Source organism: Pyricularia oryzae, chromosome 1, assembly GCF_000002495.2.
Source record: "Pyricularia oryzae 70-15 chromosome 1, whole genome shotgun sequence".
Taxonomy (NCBI): Eukaryota; Fungi; Ascomycota; class Sordariomycetes; order Magnaporthales; family Pyriculariaceae; genus Pyricularia; species Pyricularia oryzae.
Window position 1 is genome coordinate 492,431 of NC_017844.1, and position 18,056 is coordinate 510,486.

Consider the following 18,056-nt stretch of genomic DNA (forward strand, 5'->3'; position numbering starts at 1 on the left):
CTCGTACTCACCAAGCTGGAAAGCTTGCAAGGCTTGTTTCCGGATCAGCTTTGATCCCTTGGCCAATGCTTGGTTGTTTGAACCTATGATTTGATCTACTTAGTTCTCGTTCGCCACCAAGGTGCAGATCCAACCGAACATGATGGTTTTTTTGTCCTTTTCTTTGTTGTGGGGACTTGAACCATCACCAAACACGTTGGTGGGCATCTTGCCAAGCCTGTTCTTGGCATATGTGATAACATACATAGTAAGTATCCGTAACAGTAGGTACAAAGTATTGCAAGTAAAGTGCCCACAATCCGAGGTTGACATGCGTGAAGGGTACGAGAACCCACCAAGAGTCTAGATTGGATGTCTACTGTAGTTGAACGACAACAAAGTTTGATCAACAAGAAAAAAAAGAAGACAAAAAAATAAACGGAATCCCCACTCGAGTTAAAATATATTCAAAACCCCACCCAGCCAAAAACTAAATCTGCTTGTTAATCTCCCTGGGGCTTTCTCCCGAACTGCTTGACGCAACCACGTCCATATCCGTCGCCCTGCTCCCCGTCGTTCCCAGGGCTGCATCGCCATGCCCCTCCTTGGCAGCCTGCATCTCGGCCACCGCGTCATCGTCCCCACGCAGCTCTGCGGCTCTGTGGCGCCCCGTCCCGTCGTCCATGCCCTCCAGGGTCCTGTCGCGCGCCGGCGCGTCCGGGTCCATGGTCAGGCGCGGCGCGTAGGGGTGCCTGCCCTCGTCGCGCCTGTGCGGCGGGATCAGCACGTCGAACCAGCGCGGCGCCACGAGGCCCAGCAGCGCGAGCGCGAGCACCACGTGGCCGGTGAAGAAGCCAAAGATGTGCAGCGGGTCGACCTTTTTCTCGTGGAACGTAGGGTAGCTGAAGCCGTAGACGATGGCCAGGATGGGGCCCGACAGGTAGCGCAGCATCGGCGCCCAGAACACAGGGATGGACCAGTTGTTGCCCTGCGCCACTATGACGTTGAGGTCCTTGGTGAGTTGGTGGCCCTGTAGTGGAGGGTGTGGGAGAGTCATGTCAGTCTATGGTACTTTTCTCTTGTTTTTTTTTTCCTTTTTTTTCCCTTCCTTTTTTTTGGCCTTTCTCGTGTAAAAGAAAACCACAATCTCTCGGGTCAGGGGGTTTCAGGGGCTCGTAGATTTCCTCTTACCGAGTAAAAAGCAACGTAATAAAACCGCTGCAAAAACACATTCCCCCCAAACTTGGTCGGCACTGGCGCGTCTGGCACTTTGCCCACAAACACAGAGGCCGCAGCAAAAATGATGTAGACGCCAAAGCCCACGCCCGCGCCAATCTCGGCCCTGGACGCGATGCCGGCGGCGACGCCAGACACGAGCCCGCCAAAGTAGCCGACGTTGTAGAGGCAAAAGGACCTCGCGCCGACCTGGCCGGCCACGTCGCGCCAGCGGTACAGCGAGGTGGACGTGGTGCACTCGGCAAAGACGACAAAGACGAGGGCGACGTCGCTGATCCAGCGGTCGACGCCGTCGAGGAGGTAGTAGCCAAACTCGGTGCAGTAGGGCAGCGACAGCAGGAAGGAGAGGACGGTCAGCGAGGACACGACGGCGGGCCGCGGCAGCTTGACGCCCGAGTCCATGACCAGGGTGACCACGGCGTCGAGCATGGCAAAGGCCGAGCTGAAGCCCAGCACCATCAGGGTGAAGAAGAGCGCGATGGCCCAAAAGTTGGCGCCGGGCATCTGCTCCACCGCCGCGGGCAGGGTCAGGAAGCCGATGGTGAAGCCGCCGATGGGCGCGGCGCCGGGCTCCGGGAACATGCGGAGAAAACCCACGACGCCAAACACGGCAAAGGCCGCCGTGCACTCAAACACCATGTTGCTCAGGATGATGAGGAACGAGTCCATGACGGCGTTGGAGTGCTTCCTGTTGTAGCTCGCGTACGACGTAAAGTAGCCAAAGCCCACGCCGGTGGAGAAAAAGACCTGCCCGCACGCCGTCTGCCACACGGAGCCGCGCGCCAGCTGCTCGCCTCGCCACGTGGCAAAGTACAGCTTGACGCCCTCGCCCGCGTTCTCCAGAGACACGGACCGGCCGATGAGGATGATGGTCATGACGATGGGCAGGCCCATGGTCCAGTACACGACGCGGCCGGTCAGTCCGACGCCGCGGAAGATGCACAGCCACACCAGGAACCAGGTGAAGGCGCACCAGCCCACCGTCTCGCCCACCATGCCCATGGCCGCGTACCGCGTGTAGCTCTCGATGGCGGTGCCGTCGGCGTTGAGGCTGCCGGCCACGGGTTCCGGGTTCGCCACCACCCGGTCGAAGAAGCCCGAGGGGTCGTCGGCCCAGGGCAGGGGGCTGTGGAAGCTGTAGCGAAAGTAGGTCATGATCCACGCCAGGTTCACCACAAAGTACGGCCCCACGATGAAGCCAATGTACAGCAGGCTGAACCCCGTGCCCTTGAGCCGGTGGTTGATGTTGTTGAACGCCACCACGCTGCCGCCGCGGTACGCCTGCCCGATGCTGATCTCCAGCGTGAGCACCGGGATCGCGATGAGGAAGATGCACATCAGGTACGGGATGAACCACTGCAGCCCGTAGTTGTTGTACACCGTCGACGGGTACCGCAGCAGGTTCCCCATGCCCGCGCACCCGCCCATCGACGCCAGGAGGAACGCCGCCCGGGACGGCCACACGTCGCGCCCATCGTCGGCCTTGTCCGCTGCTGGCGCGAACCAGTGCCCGACTTTGCGGAGCATTCCCATCGTTGGGGGGATCGGATCTCGTGCGCGTCAGGGGTAAAAAGAAAAGCCACTGGGGGCGGGTTTTGTGGGAGAACCTCGCCCTAATCACTCGCTATCTGCAGACCTTTTACTGACACTCTCCTCTTTTTTTTTCCTTCACAAAAGTGAGACGATCAAAAGCTTGAAACAAACTGCATTTAATTGGGTGTGAACCCCATAGGAAAGTATTGCTTATTGGCTTGGGGATTCTGAATACCAACAGGACTCGACTGTCCTTTTTATTCAGAGCCACAGCCAACTTTGTGGGCAGACCCTGATGAAGGCCAAGACCAAATCCTTTTCCGATTACAATGTACCTCGGCCAAGCAATTCCCAAAATTGGGAGAGACTGGGGCATCCATTGTTAATCCTACATTGTTTCGGACCAGGTCTTCTTGTTGATAGGCTTGATAGGTTTCCAACAATTGCAAAAAACGTACCGTAGTTTCCCTGCAAGTCAGATGAAAAAAAAACCCAATCAAGAAAAACAACAACATGAAAAAAAAATCTCTGATCATCCCCGCGAGTGTACCCTGCGAAGCTACATCATCGGCCGGGATCCGTGTGGGTTCACCACCGGGCTCGGCGCCAGTCGTGAGCACCCGCCAAGGCGGACGGATGCCTTGGCGCATGGGGGGTTATCCAGAGCGTGGGGCCTGAAGCCGCCTGGCGATGGGCCGGGTTTCCGGCCATGAAGCCACGCGGCACAGAACTGTCCCCTTTTTCTGCATTCCTTCGGTGACGATATCGGGATATGTGGCTGGTATTGCGTGATTCGGGACCCCGAGGGCGCGTCTGATAAGCTTTTGTAACACAAACGAGTGTGTACGTCATGAGAGTATCTTTTGGGATCGGGCTAGGCCTTTTGTGCTTTTTTTTTGCCGCGCAAACCAGAGGTGAGCTTGATTGAGATTATGTGTTGAGTAGGAACTTAACGTCCGGAGGAGTTGCCATGTAATTTAATTAGTTACAAAATGCTACAGATCGCGGGCCTCCCATGTGGTGGGATCGGGACGGTGGGGCTGCGGCTGTACGGCTATACGAAGATCAAGGTCGAGCAGCTCTGGACCCGGGGTTCCGGCTCCCCTGGCGGCGATGGGGGACGACGCCTTGAGATCGTGGCAAAGGGTGACGTGAGGTGCGTAGTTCATCGTATAACGTTGCAACGTTGCCAGTCTTTGTATAGCTTGCAACCAAGTGAAAGCATAATTTTGCGTCTCTTGGTGACTTGGTATTGCCCAAGACTATTTGCATCTGACTAGGTATGTGAGCACCAATAAACCCACCTTCTTCATAGAAATTGTATAGAAGCCTCCACAGTGCAGTCCACCGGGATACGCCATTTGTCGAGAGCCAAAGAAAGAGACAAAGAGGCAGAGCTGTTGCCTTTTCCTGGAAAGTGTTTGAAACAATCAGAAGTCAAGAAAAGAAAACAGATTATATCATTGGACACAACAATCCATGGATATTCCAGCGATCTTCCATCAATTGTTAAATAAGGCAACTAAAAGAACTATGGGGACACATACAGCCCACCCTGAGTCTGCCGAATATACCGCTGCTAATGGAAAGTGATGCGCAAGGCCCACCCCCTGAAGCTGTCAAGAGTCTTGTGGATTCCATAGGCTAATGAAAGCGCAAGAACAAGAAAGAACAAGATGCCATTGCTCGAGGTATAAGAGGCCTTCCATCTTGATAGAGGGAACCTAACCCGCAAACTAACACGGAATTTCAGGCGTCAGTAACAGCCCTACTTTGCTACCTCAACAAACTGCGCCAAGTCGATCCTGGAGAACAAATGGCACCACTCACTGCTTATGGGCATCCGTTTCAATTGCGGGCCGTTCCGGCGAAGCTAGACGTCGCCTGCGGGCGCGGCCTTCTTGACGACAGCACCACCCTGACTATGTCGCCACTCGAGCTCGCCGGCGGTGGCGGCAGTAGACAAAAGCTGCATGAGACCGTCCCACGAGCCCTACTCGGGAATGGAGCTCATGGCAGAAGGGTCCTTGACCCCATCGCTCTTGGCCGGCGGCGCGATGAGCACCCGCAGCATGCCCTCTGTCAGGCTGGTGGTGCCCAGACCGTTGACGGCGGCGAGGACCATGAAGCGGTCGCCGGGGTAGGCGCCCAGCAGCGCCAGCTTGCAGCGGAGCTCCTGAGTGTGGCGTTGATAGGCGGCGAGGTTGTCAAAGTCGGCAACCTTCAGGTCGCACACCTGCTCGACGAGCGTCGAGGTGAAGTTGCTGCGGTCCGCCTCGGCCCGCATGGCCTGCATTACGGCACTGTAGTACTTGTAGGGATCGTTCCGGTCTCGCACAGACTTTTCGAGCCTGTCTTTCAGTAGGTTCTTGACTTTCTCGAGCGAGGACTTGAGGGTTTTCCCGGCCGATTTCTTGTCGGCATCCCACTGGCGACGAGCTGCCACGTCCTCCGCCGGGGGCCTCACGAGCTCCTCGAACTGCCGAGTCACAAAGTGATGGAGAGGACCGAGAGTGGCCTTGAGAGACGCGTGCCATTTGTCAATGTTCTGCGGACCCTCGAGCTTGACGACGGTGTTGGAAACCTCTTGTGATTCCTTGGAGTCGTTGGTGTTCTTGGGCTCCTTGGACGCCTTGCCCTTGTCTTTCTTGTCCTTCTTCTTCCTCTTGGTGATTCCGGAGTCGTTGGTGTTCTTGGGCTCCTTGGACGCCTTGACCTTCTCTTTCTTGTCTTTTTTCTTCCTCTTGATGATTCCAGAGCCGGTCGTCTTGCCAGTGCCGAGGACCGTGGCAGCGGAAGGAGAAGAAAACTTCACCTTGGTGTCCTTGGAGGCCGAGGGCGACATTGCCGACGAAGAGCTGAGAGAGACCGACTCCACGCGGGCCTGGAAGCTCTTGTCCGCATTCCAGCGCTCGATCGCCTTGATGTATATTGCGGGGAGCGGCACTGGCGACTGCGGGTAACGAGGACGAGAAAGATTGTCAGAGGCTTGGGTGAGAGTCACTTGCTCCTGGCAAAGTTGATGCCGAGCTTCTGGTGACATTTTGAGCTGCTGCTTGCCAAAAGAAAAAAGCAGAAGCCAAAGTTTATGTGCCCAAATGCACGGAGGATCAAAAGAGGGAGTAATTGTTGGTTAGAAGGGTGTCCAATGTGGTTGAGGAGATATGAAACGAGGGAGGGTTTTGCGGAAGGTAATTGAGGTTTGGTGGGGATTTTGCGCACAAGACATAATAACAATGGCAGAATGAGATATGAATTGGAAGTGAGGCTGAGGTGAGCCAGTTCTGAAAATTAATGGCCTGCAGACCTAACCTACCAGTTTTGGCTACAGAAAAGACAGTTGATGGGCATGTCATTCAGTCAGGGGCCACTCCTGACTGACTCCACACCAGAAAAGCAAAGTCAAGCAAAAACATAGAACACCAAGGATTCCCAGTGGTCACCTACATGAGTACTAGACTACCTCGGCCCTCACCTACCTGGCGCGAGAGAGAAAAAAGCTACTTTTTCGAATCCAATTGCCCGACAACGGATTGTTTTATGTCTGCAAAGGGACGTCTTTGCTTCCCATTCTCCTGACCAAGCCTCTGCTCTACCATGTGATGGCGTGCCGCTCGCAAGTGGCTTTTGGCCAATTGGGCAGGCGGCGGAGGACGGCAGAATCGCGAGGGGCTAAGCCTGGGGTCGTGCAAATGGGCCCACCAACCCCGGATTTAGGCGCGTCTCTCCAGCGCGTCGTTGATTGTGATTTTTTTCTCTTCTTTTCAGCCCCCAGGTACTTACTACTAAAGGCACACATGAAAACTTGACTAAACGCGTGGCTTCGTTTAGAGACCAGCTTTCTTTCACCCTCACCCAGGTCCTGAAATCACATAATAAATAAGCACCTTGGCTACGATGTGACCCAACGCCAACCCCAGTTACCAAGCTCAACTGCCTCACAAGCCAGTAGCCGCCGTCTTGGGCTGTCAACACATTTGTAACCATTTACGCAGGCAAACATCCTGGCAGCCAACAACCCACCTGCCCCGTCCACCTATTGACCCTCTTGTCCTTCTTGAGCGGGATCCTCTCGCCCTCGCCCCTCAACAAACCCCAGTTGTTATTCGTCCGCCTCTCACCTCGGCCGCGCACATGATGTTCTGCCGCAGATAGTCCCAACAATGGTTCAGGTGCTCCCTGTTCCAGCCGGGGTCCTTGGGCACCTCGCGCTTTTGCTGCGTCGTTGAAGTCTTGTTGTTTATGTGGTCCAGCAGGTCGTAGTAGCACCGCCAGCGTCACGACGTTGGATAATGCCAGCAGCGTCACAGCCCAGCGGCTGTTGCGGGAGGACGCCCCACCCGCCAGGGAGAGGCTGCTCCCGGGGCTGGCTAGTTCTAGATCTTTTGTGGGCTCCACCATATTGATGGCTGTTCGAGATGGAAAGACTGGGGGGAGGCTGTCTGTTGGCTGTCTATCGGCGCCGCTTTTCAGGGTCGGGGACGATGGGGTAGCTTCTTCTTTTGCGCAAGTAGGGAAAAAAGGACAGAGCTCAAGGCAGGTGGTATTTGAGGCGAAAAAGAACGAGCGGGGACTCTTCTTCAGCTCGAAAGTTATAGTGACTGTAGGGTGTATTGCATCAGGGGTCCGTGGCCCGATGCTTGTGTTTCATTAGGTTCCAAACAGCAGGAACTATTAATGACCTACATATCGCTGATACGAGAGGGCTATGGGTACCCATTGCGGCCTGAGTGGCCGTCTCGGTGGAGGTGAGCGGGCTCTGGTTAGGTGAATGGGACAATCCTCTGTTCCTCCATGGGCCAAGGCCTCACCGTGTGCCCCCTGGTTGTGGACTTGGCTTGGGTGCTTGTCCTAACCCCGGCAGACCAACAGAGCGTATGCCAATTTTGCAGCCTTTGGGCATGGTTGCGACTCCGTTGTAGCAAAGCTGCCAACGTGGACACAAAATCTGCAACCCGTTGACAGCCTAATTGATCCAGAAAAAGGCAGAAAAGTGTGCTAATCTCATGCTATCGCCACGTAAGTTTCCCTCTCTTAACCCATTACCGGGAGCACCGCTGCTTCCCTCGCCCATGCCCTGGAAAGCGCCATCGACTCGGAGAGTCTGGGCGTGGACTTCTCCCCCAAGACTGGCGACGCCGTCGTATCATGGGCATTTTTACCGGTCAGGGTGCGCAGTGGCCCGCCATGCTGGCGGTCGGTATATCGCTGGACGACGCGCGGGAACTGGTCTGATTTGATGCTTTTGACGGCCGCGTCTGTATTGCAGCTTGCAACTCGCCTGAAAGCGCTACGTTATCCGGCGATAAAAACGTGCTCGAGGAAATATTGGAAATTTTGCAGGACGAGCAGAAATTCGCGCGCCTGCTGTTGGTCGATAGAGCCTACCATTCGCACCATATGTTTCCTTGTTCCGACCCCTACATAACGGCATTAAACCAATGCGGTTGTGGTGTACCCGACGGCCAGGACAAGGGCTTGCTGAAATGGTATTCCTCGGTGCGCGACGGTAAACTTGTGGGTTTTGCCGACATAACCCCTGGATATTGGCGCGATAACCTCGTCTCGCCCGTCCTGTTTTCCCATGCGTCTGGGCAAGACACTTTGGAAAACGGCCTGGATGTCGCCGTCGAGGTCGGCCCGCACCCTAGCCTTGAGGCGCCCGCCTCCACTATCATTTCAGCATGCACAGCGGAGGAGGTTCCTTACACAGGCTGCTTGCAGCGTGGTTCCGACGACGTGGCTATTTTTGCCGCGGCGCTGGGCTATATTTGGAAACGTTTCGCCGCTTTTAAGCCCCTCGACGCAACCGCCTTTGTTGAAGCGGTACACGGCGCTTCGCCCACCGACATGTCCAAACTCGTGCCAGCCTACGCATGGGACCACACACAGGTGCTCTGGGCCGGACCGCGGGCAACGAAGATTAATTTCAACAGCTACACTTTTACCGACATCTGGCCGGCATTCTTCGAAAAAGCCCGGGACAGATTTTCAATGCACCTGGATCGCATGGAATTCGGTAAACTCGACATCACCAAACCGCCTTCCGAACAAGGGTTAAAAACGCACGCTTACGACTTGATAATCGCCTCGTCTGTATTGCACGCAACCCCTAAACTCGTCGAAGGAAGACGCGTCCATCGTTGGGTTGCCCGTCAAGCGGACCTTTGCCATGGCGTTCACTTCGGCCACCGCCCTGCTCTCCGTCGCGGCGAACCTTGTAGCCAACGGCATCGTCGGGGATGCGCCTGCCGGCTCGTCGGTGTTGTTGTTTGATCCCCCATATTCTGCCTCGGTGCCATTATCCGAGCCGACGAGGAGCACAAGATTCTCATCTTGCTGCCCAGATATGTGGCCGAGTTAAAGTTCAACCCCAAGATCAGGCTTCAGGAGCCCACCGAAATTTGTAAGTGGGATCATATTGGCTGCGATTCCTCTTTGAGCCGGTGTGGCTCCTGGCTCTGACTACTTACCGGCTATAGGACGGACAACCATGGGTGGTTGCCGGGTTTCGACCCCATAAGGGCCAACCCCAAGTTGCCAAAGATCATCAACACATATGTTAAGAGGCAGCTTTGTATTCAGCCCCTGAGATCACCATATCCGACATGCCCCATGGAGTCTAGGCGCAAAGATACCAACAGCTCCCTTCAAACCACAGCATCTTTCACGGCGCCCATGTCAGAAGCAGCCGCTGAAGGCTTATCGGCGGTCTTTACCGACTCGACAGGCTAAAGGGTTCCAGGGCCCTAAACATCCAAGACCTTGCACTAACTCACCACTCAACTCACGCAAAATGGTCCCATAACTCAGTTGTGAGTCATGACTGTGGTTTCTCGCATGTCCGCGCGGGTCTTTATGGGCAAAGGAATCTGCGACGGCTTCGTCAAGAAAGGAACGCGAGTCGGTACGCCTTGGCCAACCGCGATGCTGATCGAGGATTACTACGACCACCCGGAGCGTTACGACCCCTACCGCTACATCAAGATGCGGGAAGAGAGCCCCAGCCATGAAAACCGGACGCACCTGGTCAACGTCAGCGACGAGCATTTTGGCTTTGGCCACGGCTACCACGCATTCCCGGGCAGATTCTTTGCCGCCAACGAAATCAAGATCGCCTTGGCGCACATGCTGCTCAAGTACGACTGGAGCTGGCCGAGGGGACTGCCGAAATGAGGCCGTTGGTCAAGGGGCACAATCTGGTCTGTAATCCTGCGGTTAAACTGTTGGTCAGGCGGAGGAGGGAGGAGCTGGATCTGTCGGCGCTGACCTGTTAAAGAGAAAATAGCCTGGAGACTTTTACAAACTTTTGCACCCTCGCCGACAGATTAGTATCTCGGAGAGGTCATCAATAACAGGCGCGGAACTGGGGTCGGAAAGCTGTTGTTGTTGTTGAGGTGAAACAATTATGAAAATGAAAAGCATGCATACATGTTTTGGTTCCAGACAAGACTTGCTAGGATGCTAATTGGATTGGAAAAAAAAAAGAAGAAAAAAGTCATTCAGTCAGGGGCCACTCCTGACCGAAGTGCCGCCTGGATAATAGCTGTGGGGCCAGGTGACCACGCAGCAGCCCCACCGTAGGTAGAACTTTGTTTTGTACCGTACTGGGAATTCCGGGTGCTTAGAGGCGCCTACATGTAGACAACCGCTGCCGCGCTAAATAGCCACCATCCGTATAATTGTAGCTGTTATGGAGACAGTAATTGTCAGCCAAACAACAATTGTCGTGCAGACAAGACATGTTGTACATGTACCCTAACACCGCCTGTAGCCCCACCCGGAATTCAGATGCACCCCCGAAGGCTTCAATTGCAGCTTCCAACTCCGGGGCTCAATTTACCACCCATGACCACCTAAACTCGCCCAGGGTACAATCAATACACACGGAGGTGGGATCGCAGATTTGATCCCTCCTACCAATGCTCGGCGTCTTGCAGAGATTTTGTGACAACTTGCTCAACAGCTCTTTGGCGTTTTCTTCGTTTACCCGTTCAAGGTTGATTATTTCGTACTGGTCAAACTGGTGTGCCATGTGACGATATGGAGTCGTGAATATGACTTGACCTGGTCCGAGGGAGGGAAAAAGTCACTCATTAAAGCTGGCGGTAAAGCTCGCAATGGGCACCCTGGCATCGACCAGACTGTTGAAAAATTCGGCATGCGTGTCTCCTTCAAATTTGGCTGTGATGTTGACCAGTGAGAGCGAGTATGGCCCGGCGGTCAGCCCGGACTGCAAGAACCGTGCCATTCTGCCGCCCGCCACTATATTTTCCAGCTCAAGATGCTCCATGACTGGCATTTCTCCGAGGCCAAAGGGAAACTCGTCGTCCTCGCTGCTGGTATCATCTGCATCAAGGGGAGCCCGTTCTGACGCCTCAATCTGTAGTCGTTTTAGGGACGGCAAATGCTTGAAGAAGACGTCTCCAAGCTGCGCGAGAAAACTCCCTGTACGTATCCTGCGAACTGCTGCGCGTCGAGTTCCACCCTCTCCGTATAGAGAAATGTGCAAGTCTTGGATGCCGTTCAGGAACCGCGTCCACAAACCAGTCGAAAAGACGGTAGATTCGAGGGGCGGTGGAAAGTTGAAGATTGCAAGGCTGGTCAAGGATGGCGGGCCTGTGCGCATCAGGAGCTTGAGTTCTTTGGTAAAATGGCCATAGTTTTTCAATGTTAAAAGGGCCAGACTGGCGATATTCCCGACGCCATCGACCGGTATTGTCACTGTCTTGAAGATGAACGGCGCCGAGATACCTCGCAGGTGTTTGCAGGCAGCGGAAAGGTGAAGTTGGTCGGTATATCCCAAAAGCGGAAATGCCTGCTGAGATAAGGTAGTTTGCAAACTGATGACAGAAATTCCAGATGCTTAGAAGCCGGAATCTCGGTTTGCTCAAGCCAAAGTTTCACAAAAGATGATGGCATCACTGCCGTGGCGATGAGCGACTTGCGATGTTTCGACTTGCTTAATGCTACCCATTGGGGTAATTATAAGCCGATTGTTGGTATGAAGACCCCGATGAGCTGAGGGCTGTTTACAACCTCCGATTTGCCCGTCAGCAGCATGTTCGGGGCCAATGTGGCACTTTGGTATTCTCTCTCTTGTTAGTTGCTCTTCAATCTGGACATCAGCTTAGCGAGAAATGGAAAGGCCCATGGTTGCATGTACTCGATATTCATGAAGCCCCTTACTGTCGTACTCTCGCACTCTCCGCCGCGTCGGTCAATGCATGACTGTTTTCTCATCCCCAGCCTCTATACATGCCGCACAACTGTAATTACCTGGTCACTTTTACTGATGCTTACTCCTTTGCGTCTGGACCTACATACAAGTTGGTTGACAATGGGTAGGTTGGTACCGACTGGATATAGTTATATAGTTATATATATACAGCAGCGTTTCTCCTGCAATGAATCTGTCTCAGTCATGGATCTCTTCATTTGTTCTCAAGCCGCTTAAAATCTCATCCCCAAAGTCCCCTATTCGCATCTTTACAAATCTTTGCCTCCCTTGTTATATCATCTGTTTTAAGCAGGACCCACGCAATTATGTTGGCCCCAAGAACAGCGTGCTTTGCACTGCTCGTCTTGTTTTTGCCTCACGTCTTTACTGAATGTTTGCCCGGCAGAACTACATGGTATAAAGAGAAGCAGACAAACCAGATTGTGAGATGTTATGGGGACGACATGATGCCTGAGCATATGCGGCACGTTCAGGAATCTCAACGGGATTTTCCTGGAAATGCCGACGAATACACTCTCCTACCTGGACGCAAGGGCCTGCGAGGTAAGAGGCTGGAGAAACTGCCATCAGCTGGAAGAAATCTCCAATCCGGAGTGAGCCGAGTTAAAGACGAAAAAACAACCAACCATCTCGACAACAAAAATTGGAGGGAGGATACGACGATAAGGCCCTTGTCCAGGCTTGAGTCTGGCATAGCTGGACGCAAAAGTTTTGCAGAACTCCGAGATGGTCCATCACAAAAGAAGCAGGCAGCGGCGTTCCGTGCCGCAACCGAAAAATACCGCGCTGCGGAAAATCGTCAAGGCTCAGGCAATACTAACCCTGTTTATTCTGGTAAGTGTAACCAACTGGCACCCACTCTCCAACGACTCCCCGCCAGGCTAACAGTCAGAACAAATGAAACAAAACTACCTACAGATGAAGCGAGCCTGATTAAAAATGCTGAAGAAATGGGTAGATAATTGAACAGAAACCGACAGGGAGAGAAAAGCACTCAACGCGACCAAGCCAACCCGGGCTGGCTTTCTTTAGATCCAGGACAGCGCCGAGCGCACGAGGCCCCCGCCAGATTGTTTAACCCAAGGATTGCAAACCCGACAGACCCCAAGAATCCAATTAACACGCCCGACAAGGCAATCCCGTCCATGGACGTCAAAGTTAGAAACCCCCCACCACCTGCACGTTTTGGAAAAGGCCCTGGTAAATCCGACCCACTTTGGGATGGAAAGCCAGGTGAGAAAGGAAGGCCTATAGACCCCGCTACCAACAAGCCGTATACTACGGAGCAACCTCAAAGCCGGGTATATCTAGAGCCGAAGAAAACGGACGTGTTCAAATCCGGGGGCGAAGCCGGTCCGGACAAGAAAACCGCGGGCATTGGCCCACCCACAGAAAAACAGGCACTGACCCGACAACCTCCTCGACCGCAAAATGGCGATCACTGGGAGAGGATGAAAAAGGCCGGCGAGTGGAAGCCCCCGGCACCACCTGCACCACCACCACAGCCAGAAAGCAAAGACGGCTCGAACAAGGGCCAAAGCACCTCCAAGAATGTTGCTAACCCCAAGTTTGTTCCGCGCCCGCTTGACCCGAAGCAAAAACAGAGCCAAGAAGCCCCTGCCCGTCTTCCCAATCCGGACAATAAGCCAGACAATCCTCCTCCTCCTCCTCCTTCCAATCCTGGCAATCTAGCAGATACTAAAAAGACGCAACCCGCTGCAGACAATGCGAAAAAGCCAGACACGAACAAGGCCAAACCCGCTAATAAAACCATTCCGCAGTCGTCCAGGGTACTTGGATCCGCAACGAAGAAGGATCAGCCTAAACCGACGCCCAAAACGAAACCGAGAAAGGCTGCCGGAGGACGAAGAAAGCTCGGTCGAAGGGGACAGTAGAGCGAGAAAACTGTTGGATGATTGATTTAGTGTGACTTTTATTCAAGGTAAGTGATTTCATAAGGTCTTGTTATTGTATTCACGGATTTGCAAGGTATAAAGGCGTTTTATTAGATCAAATTGAGTTTTAAAGACCTTACTGGCGCAATCGCCCAAATATAGAACTGCGTTTTTCGATTGAATATAGTACAAAGATGCTGGAAGCGCCTCCCTGTCTTTTTTATCGCATAGTTTCTCTGTGTACTGTATCCTTGCAGAACAGAAAGAAAATATTGTAGTCATTTTCGGCACAAGTATAAATGCCCCGGCCCACCAAAAGATCTTTATGTACTGGACTTCGTCTGTATATGTACGCAATACAATCAATGGGGGCTAGGGAAAATCCACCTCCTAGGTACCTTGATGTAAGCAAGCAACAGATCCAATGTTTGTTACCAACATGGGGGCGGGAACGAAATGACGTCAGAAGCAGAGGCCTCCTGTTTGTTGTGTTCAGCCTGTCATCACTTTCCGTCACCTTTCAGTTTAGACCTTCTCCCACGAAAAAGATCAAAGTCAGCAGGATTCCATCGCCAGCAGCAGCATCACAAGGAAAGACTCCAGACAGCATGGCAGAGAATGACAGCACAACCGCAACAGCAACTAGACGCCCAACCATGCGGGAGAAATATCCGGCCCTAGCCTTCATCATGCGGCACATTGATGATGCGCCCGAGCTTATTTATACGCGCTGTTTACAAGACGTCGTCAGACAGGCGTCCGAGACGGCGCTCTGCCTCGCCGTCGCGGGCGAAGTCGCCGCTGCCACAGCCATAGTATGCGCCCTGCGGGAGCACTGCCCAAACGACGTTTTGTTTTCCCCCGTGGCGCAAAGGACGTACCCCTTCCTGGGTCCCTGCATGTTCTTTGCGTGGGAGGCGACGTCCTGGCCCGAGTGGATTCCCGTCTCGGATCGGACCGAGGCGAAGCTGGGAGGGATGGAAAAGGAGGCGAGGAAACACTGGCTGCAGTTCTTCACCGAGCCGTGGAGCGCCGACGTGGACACGGCCGAGAAGGCGAGGGCCATGGCGGACAGGACGATCAACCGCGCGTTTCCTCAAGATGCGGCGAAGGAATCCGATCGGATACTGTTGACGGCACGCTGGTTCGCCCAAGGGAGGTATGGGTTCGCGGCGGACCCCAACGGATTGCTGGACGCACGATACATGGATGTAGCGATGCGGTGGAGGAGCGGAGTGCACCCAACGCCTTTTATGCAGCTTTACCGATCCGCAGGGCTGGCGATTGCGCTGGATGTGTATCTTTCCGTGCCGGGGGGTGAAAAAGAGGCTGGAGAGGTCTTTGGAGAGATTGCAGAAAGGTTTACGTTTTTCGAACAGGCCGAAATGTTGGCTTGCTCCAGGGCGGCATGGAAGGGCTTTCTCGTAAGGCAGGATGGGGACCGGCCGCTGCTTGACGAGCTGCAGATTGGCAGAGACGACTTGAGAGATGCTGCCGACCGGGCTGTGCAAATGGTCCAGAAACGGCTGGTCCAAGGCGCCGTGAGACCTTTTGGCGGGAAAACGATACAAGATCTGGCGAGACTGATAAGCAGCAACACGGTGGAAATGTGTCCTTGGGATGCATTCCGTTCCTTTGGCCAAGAGCGGAGGAAGCCAGAAAACGATCAAGGTTTATTACGGCCGCCATACTCCAAGGTTGCCGAGCTGGAGGCGAAGCTCGGCACGGATCTGCCACAGGATTACAAGGAGTTACTGGCCTTTACCAACGGTATGGAGCCCATCTGGAACGGCGGGCCCATGCTGGATATTCTCGCAAGGGCCGAGGAGGTGGAGCAGGTTGATATTGGGCACCTATCTGGGTTGCAGGCCTGTCTCGTCCGGGACGACGATCCTCATCCAGTCACCGGAAACGACATAGAATGGCCCAGCTTGCCCGCCAAAGCCATCTCTCTTTCCCCGCCCGGCAGCCCCGCGCACCTGTTACTTCTGGATAGGGAGACGACGGCTGCGTGTAAGCGTAGCTTCTTTGAACAGTTCGAGCAGCGCACCGCGGCGCAAAAGGCAGAGCTGGAGAGGGTCGTTTGCGAGACGTATGGGTCCGTGGAAGAGTTCCGGTCGCTGGAGAGAGGACTCGTGCTGTGGCGGGACTACGAGCTGGATATGATGGCTTACAATGGAGTGAGGGGCCTTTTGGAGGTCTTGGGGTTGGAGAGCATGAGGAGATACCGGTTTTGGCTGAGGATATACGAGCCAGGGAGAAGGTTTGTTTCAGATGGCGAGGCTTGGGATTGATATTCTGGAGCAGAAATTTGATTGCTACAAAGAGGGTTTTGCTTTATCTTCTATAACTCATTCTCGCATCTAATGCTTTCGTACCTAATTTCAGGTGAGGTGCCATGTATACAAATCAGTAGACCCCAAAAGCACCTGTTTCTCAAAGCTTGTGCCAGACTCAACTATACTCGGCTCAACCCACCACAGTCTATCCCAGTCTCCTAAATTTAAGCATCATTTTTCCGCAAGTTGTAACGTGGTTCTCCAGACTGCCCAGACTGCCCAGACTGAGACTGACCACTTGCGGACTGACCCGTTGCAATCTGGCGAAGTCTTGAGCCCGTCACAATTCCCTCCTCCTCGGTGTTCAAGGCCAGCTGCCCCTTGTTGCTGCCCTCGGGCCCTACCGCTGGCTTCTTGGCCTTCTTTACCGTTTTGGACTGGAGATGCGACTCGTCCTCTGGCGCTGTCATGACGGTGGACTTGCCGATGTCATCCTGCTCCAAGAAAGCGGGCGGCTCCTCGTCGCGGTGCTTGCCCTTCTCGGTCGCGGTCTTGCTCGTCGTCTTGGCCCGCTGCTTGGCCGCCGCGGCCGGCGAGTTGATGGGCTTCTCTTCCGTGTTCGACTCGGCATTTCTGGCCGCGTCGAGAACGTTTTTCGAGTGCACCGGCGCATCCTTTGTGCCCATGGCTGGGAGGGCCACTTTGCCTTGGCCGCGGTCGATCGTGGCGGCTGTCGTTTTGCCCTTTTCGATCGTTCCGCCGCCGACGGGCTCGGGCGAGGGGCTGCTGTCGCACCCGCGCCGTCGGATGCCGGGGAGGTTGCAGCCATCGAGGGGCTTCGCTGGCGGGCTGATCGGGGACGCAACCTTGGGCGTGGTGGCCTTGGGAGTGGTTACCTTGGGGGTAGTAACCTTGGGAGTGGTAGCCTTCGGGGTAGTGACTTTAGGAGTGGTGATCTTTGGAGTAGTGATCTTAGGAGTAGTGATCTTAGGAGTAGTGACTCTATGAGCTTTGTTGTGGTTTGGCACCGGGGATGTCAAGACCCCTGACGAGGCCAGGAGCAAAAGCGAGGCGGCGAGCTTGGTGAGATGCATTTTGTAGCTTGATATCTATTCTGCTTTTGAGGCACCGGGGTTGGATGTGTATGTGCGTAGTTGCTTGTTGGAATCTGTAGGACTTTTTGAGTGTGTTTGGCTGTTCAAGTGATAATCATGAATAAATTGAACTACAGCCAGAGAGTTCACTTCTCGGGCTTTTAAAACTTCGTCATAACGTTGATGGAGCCTTCATCACCCACCCAAGTTGCTCCGGTTACTGTATTGAGAACAGAACAATGACTGTTCTGCCCACTTGCTTGAAGAGGAGAACATCCTACAAAGCTTTGCAACGCTCCATGAATAGTCAGCTTACCACGTATACATGGCTTCCTCGAGACTGAGGGGGCGATGGAAGGAACAGAAGAGAACAGGAACAAGTACTCGCTCGTTTGGTGTCAGCGGTATCAATGGCTGCCTGCCCATCATAATATGCCACAAGACCCCTGACGCACCCAGCGCTCAATTCTATTGCCTTGTTAGCCCATGTCGGCCGTGGCAATGCCAGATTATCACAGTAATGAGAGATGAAAGAGAAGTAAAAAGCAGTCATTCATCGATACTAGCAATGAGCTGTGGTCCAGTCAGGACTCACTAATGCAAACGATCCCATGGCACAGCGCCGCGGTAATCATGGGTGGCATAGCCCTCATATACAGTAAGGCTCAGCAAATCTCGCGCACAAACTGTACAGCCGCGTGTTTTACCTTGATATGCAGTGCGATACCATGCGGATGCTTTGCCCCGAGGGCGATGTGACCATAATAACGGGCAGGGGTCAAACCCTTCGGGGCAAATA

At 54.1% G+C, this 18,056-nt stretch overlaps 11 protein-coding genes across 12 annotated transcripts; 5 read left to right on the forward strand and 6 right to left on the reverse strand.

The window, feature by feature from the left end:
• Positions 1-19: 19 nt before the first annotated feature.
• MGG_02075 (sodium-dependent noradrenaline transporter) lies at positions 20-3,673 on the reverse strand. Its single transcript, XM_003708793.1, has 2 exons — positions 1,171-3,673; positions 20-1,009 (listed from the first exon to the last, which is right to left on the reverse strand). Exons 1-2 carry the CDS (start codon positions 2,746-2,748, stop codon positions 470-472), a joined length of 2,118 nt encoding a protein of 705 aa, XP_003708841.1. The 5' UTR covers positions 2,749-3,673; the 3' UTR covers positions 20-469.
• Positions 3,443-4,028, forward strand: MGG_16030 (uncharacterized protein; the record flags this gene model as incomplete). The annotated part of the gene is made up of 2 exons (XM_003708794.1): positions 3,443-3,904; positions 4,010-4,028. Exons 1-2 carry the CDS (start codon positions 3,741-3,743, stop codon positions 4,026-4,028), a joined length of 183 nt encoding a protein of 60 aa, XP_003708842.1. The 5' UTR covers positions 3,443-3,740.
• A 209-nt stretch (positions 4,029-4,237) lies between these two features.
• MGG_02076 lies at positions 4,238-5,817 on the reverse strand (the record flags this gene model as incomplete). 2 transcript variants are annotated; one of them, XM_003708795.1, is made up of 3 exons in its annotated part: positions 4,238-4,484; positions 4,579-5,380; positions 5,459-5,791. In XM_003708795.1, the coding sequence occupies 2 exons, from the start codon at positions 5,789-5,791 to the stop codon at positions 4,742-4,744; spliced, it is 972 nt and encodes a 323-aa protein (XP_003708843.1). The 2 variants fall into 2 exon arrangements, with proteins under 2 accessions (XP_003708843.1, XP_003708844.1); XM_003708796.1 differs by lacking the exon at positions 4,238-4,484 and having other exon boundaries at positions 4,742-5,817.
• An 869-nt stretch (positions 5,818-6,686) lies between these two features.
• Positions 6,687-7,149, reverse strand: MGG_02077 (uncharacterized protein; the record flags this gene model as incomplete). The annotated part of the gene is made up of 2 exons (XM_003708797.1): positions 6,687-6,713; positions 6,772-7,149. The coding sequence occupies 2 exons, from the start codon at positions 7,147-7,149 to the stop codon at positions 6,687-6,689; spliced, it is 405 nt and encodes a 134-aa protein (XP_003708845.1).
• A 747-nt stretch (positions 7,150-7,896) lies between these two features.
• On the forward strand, positions 7,897-9,024 carry MGG_14606 (uncharacterized protein; the record flags this gene model as incomplete). The annotated part of the gene is made up of 2 exons (XM_003708798.1): positions 7,897-7,948; positions 8,018-9,024. The coding sequence occupies 2 exons, from the start codon at positions 7,897-7,899 to the stop codon at positions 9,022-9,024; spliced, it is 1,059 nt and encodes a 352-aa protein (XP_003708846.1).
• Positions 9,025-9,570: 546 nt separating this feature from the next.
• Positions 9,571-10,025, forward strand: MGG_14605 (uncharacterized protein; the record flags this gene model as incomplete). Its single annotated transcript, XM_003708799.1, has 2 exons — positions 9,571-9,887; positions 9,983-10,025. 2 exons carry the CDS (start codon positions 9,571-9,573, stop codon positions 10,023-10,025), a joined length of 360 nt encoding a protein of 119 aa, XP_003708847.1.
• Positions 10,026-10,382: 357 nt separating this feature from the next.
• MGG_16031 (uncharacterized protein) lies at positions 10,383-10,783 on the reverse strand (the record flags this gene model as incomplete). The annotated part of the gene is made up of 2 exons (XM_003708800.1): positions 10,383-10,436; positions 10,637-10,783. 2 exons carry the CDS (start codon positions 10,781-10,783, stop codon positions 10,383-10,385), a joined length of 201 nt encoding a protein of 66 aa, XP_003708848.1.
• Positions 10,784-10,837: 54 nt separating this feature from the next.
• On the reverse strand, positions 10,838-11,811 carry MGG_02079 (uncharacterized protein; the record flags this gene model as incomplete). The annotated part of the gene is made up of 2 exons (XM_003708801.1): positions 10,838-11,566; positions 11,785-11,811. 2 exons carry the CDS (start codon positions 11,809-11,811, stop codon positions 10,838-10,840), a joined length of 756 nt encoding a protein of 251 aa, XP_003708849.1.
• A 624-nt stretch (positions 11,812-12,435) lies between these two features.
• Positions 12,436-13,884, forward strand: MGG_02080 (uncharacterized protein; the record flags this gene model as incomplete). Its single annotated transcript, XM_003708802.1, has 3 exons — positions 12,436-12,532; positions 12,707-12,823; positions 13,028-13,884. 3 exons carry the CDS (start codon positions 12,436-12,438, stop codon positions 13,882-13,884), a joined length of 1,071 nt encoding a protein of 356 aa, XP_003708850.1.
• Positions 13,885-14,426: 542 nt separating this feature from the next.
• Positions 14,427-16,330, forward strand: MGG_02081 (uncharacterized protein). The gene has a single exon (XM_003708803.1). It carries the CDS (start codon positions 14,493-14,495, stop codon positions 16,176-16,178), a length of 1,686 nt encoding a protein of 561 aa, XP_003708851.1. The 5' UTR covers positions 14,427-14,492; the 3' UTR covers positions 16,179-16,330.
• MGG_02082 (uncharacterized protein) lies at positions 16,188-17,718 on the reverse strand. Its single transcript, XM_003708804.1, has 2 exons — positions 17,642-17,718; positions 16,188-17,542 (listed from the first exon to the last, which is right to left on the reverse strand). Exon 2 carries the CDS (start codon positions 17,255-17,257, stop codon positions 16,388-16,390), a length of 870 nt encoding a protein of 289 aa, XP_003708852.1. The 5' UTR covers positions 17,258-17,542; positions 17,642-17,718; the 3' UTR covers positions 16,188-16,387.
• Positions 17,719-18,056: the final 338 nt, after the last annotated feature.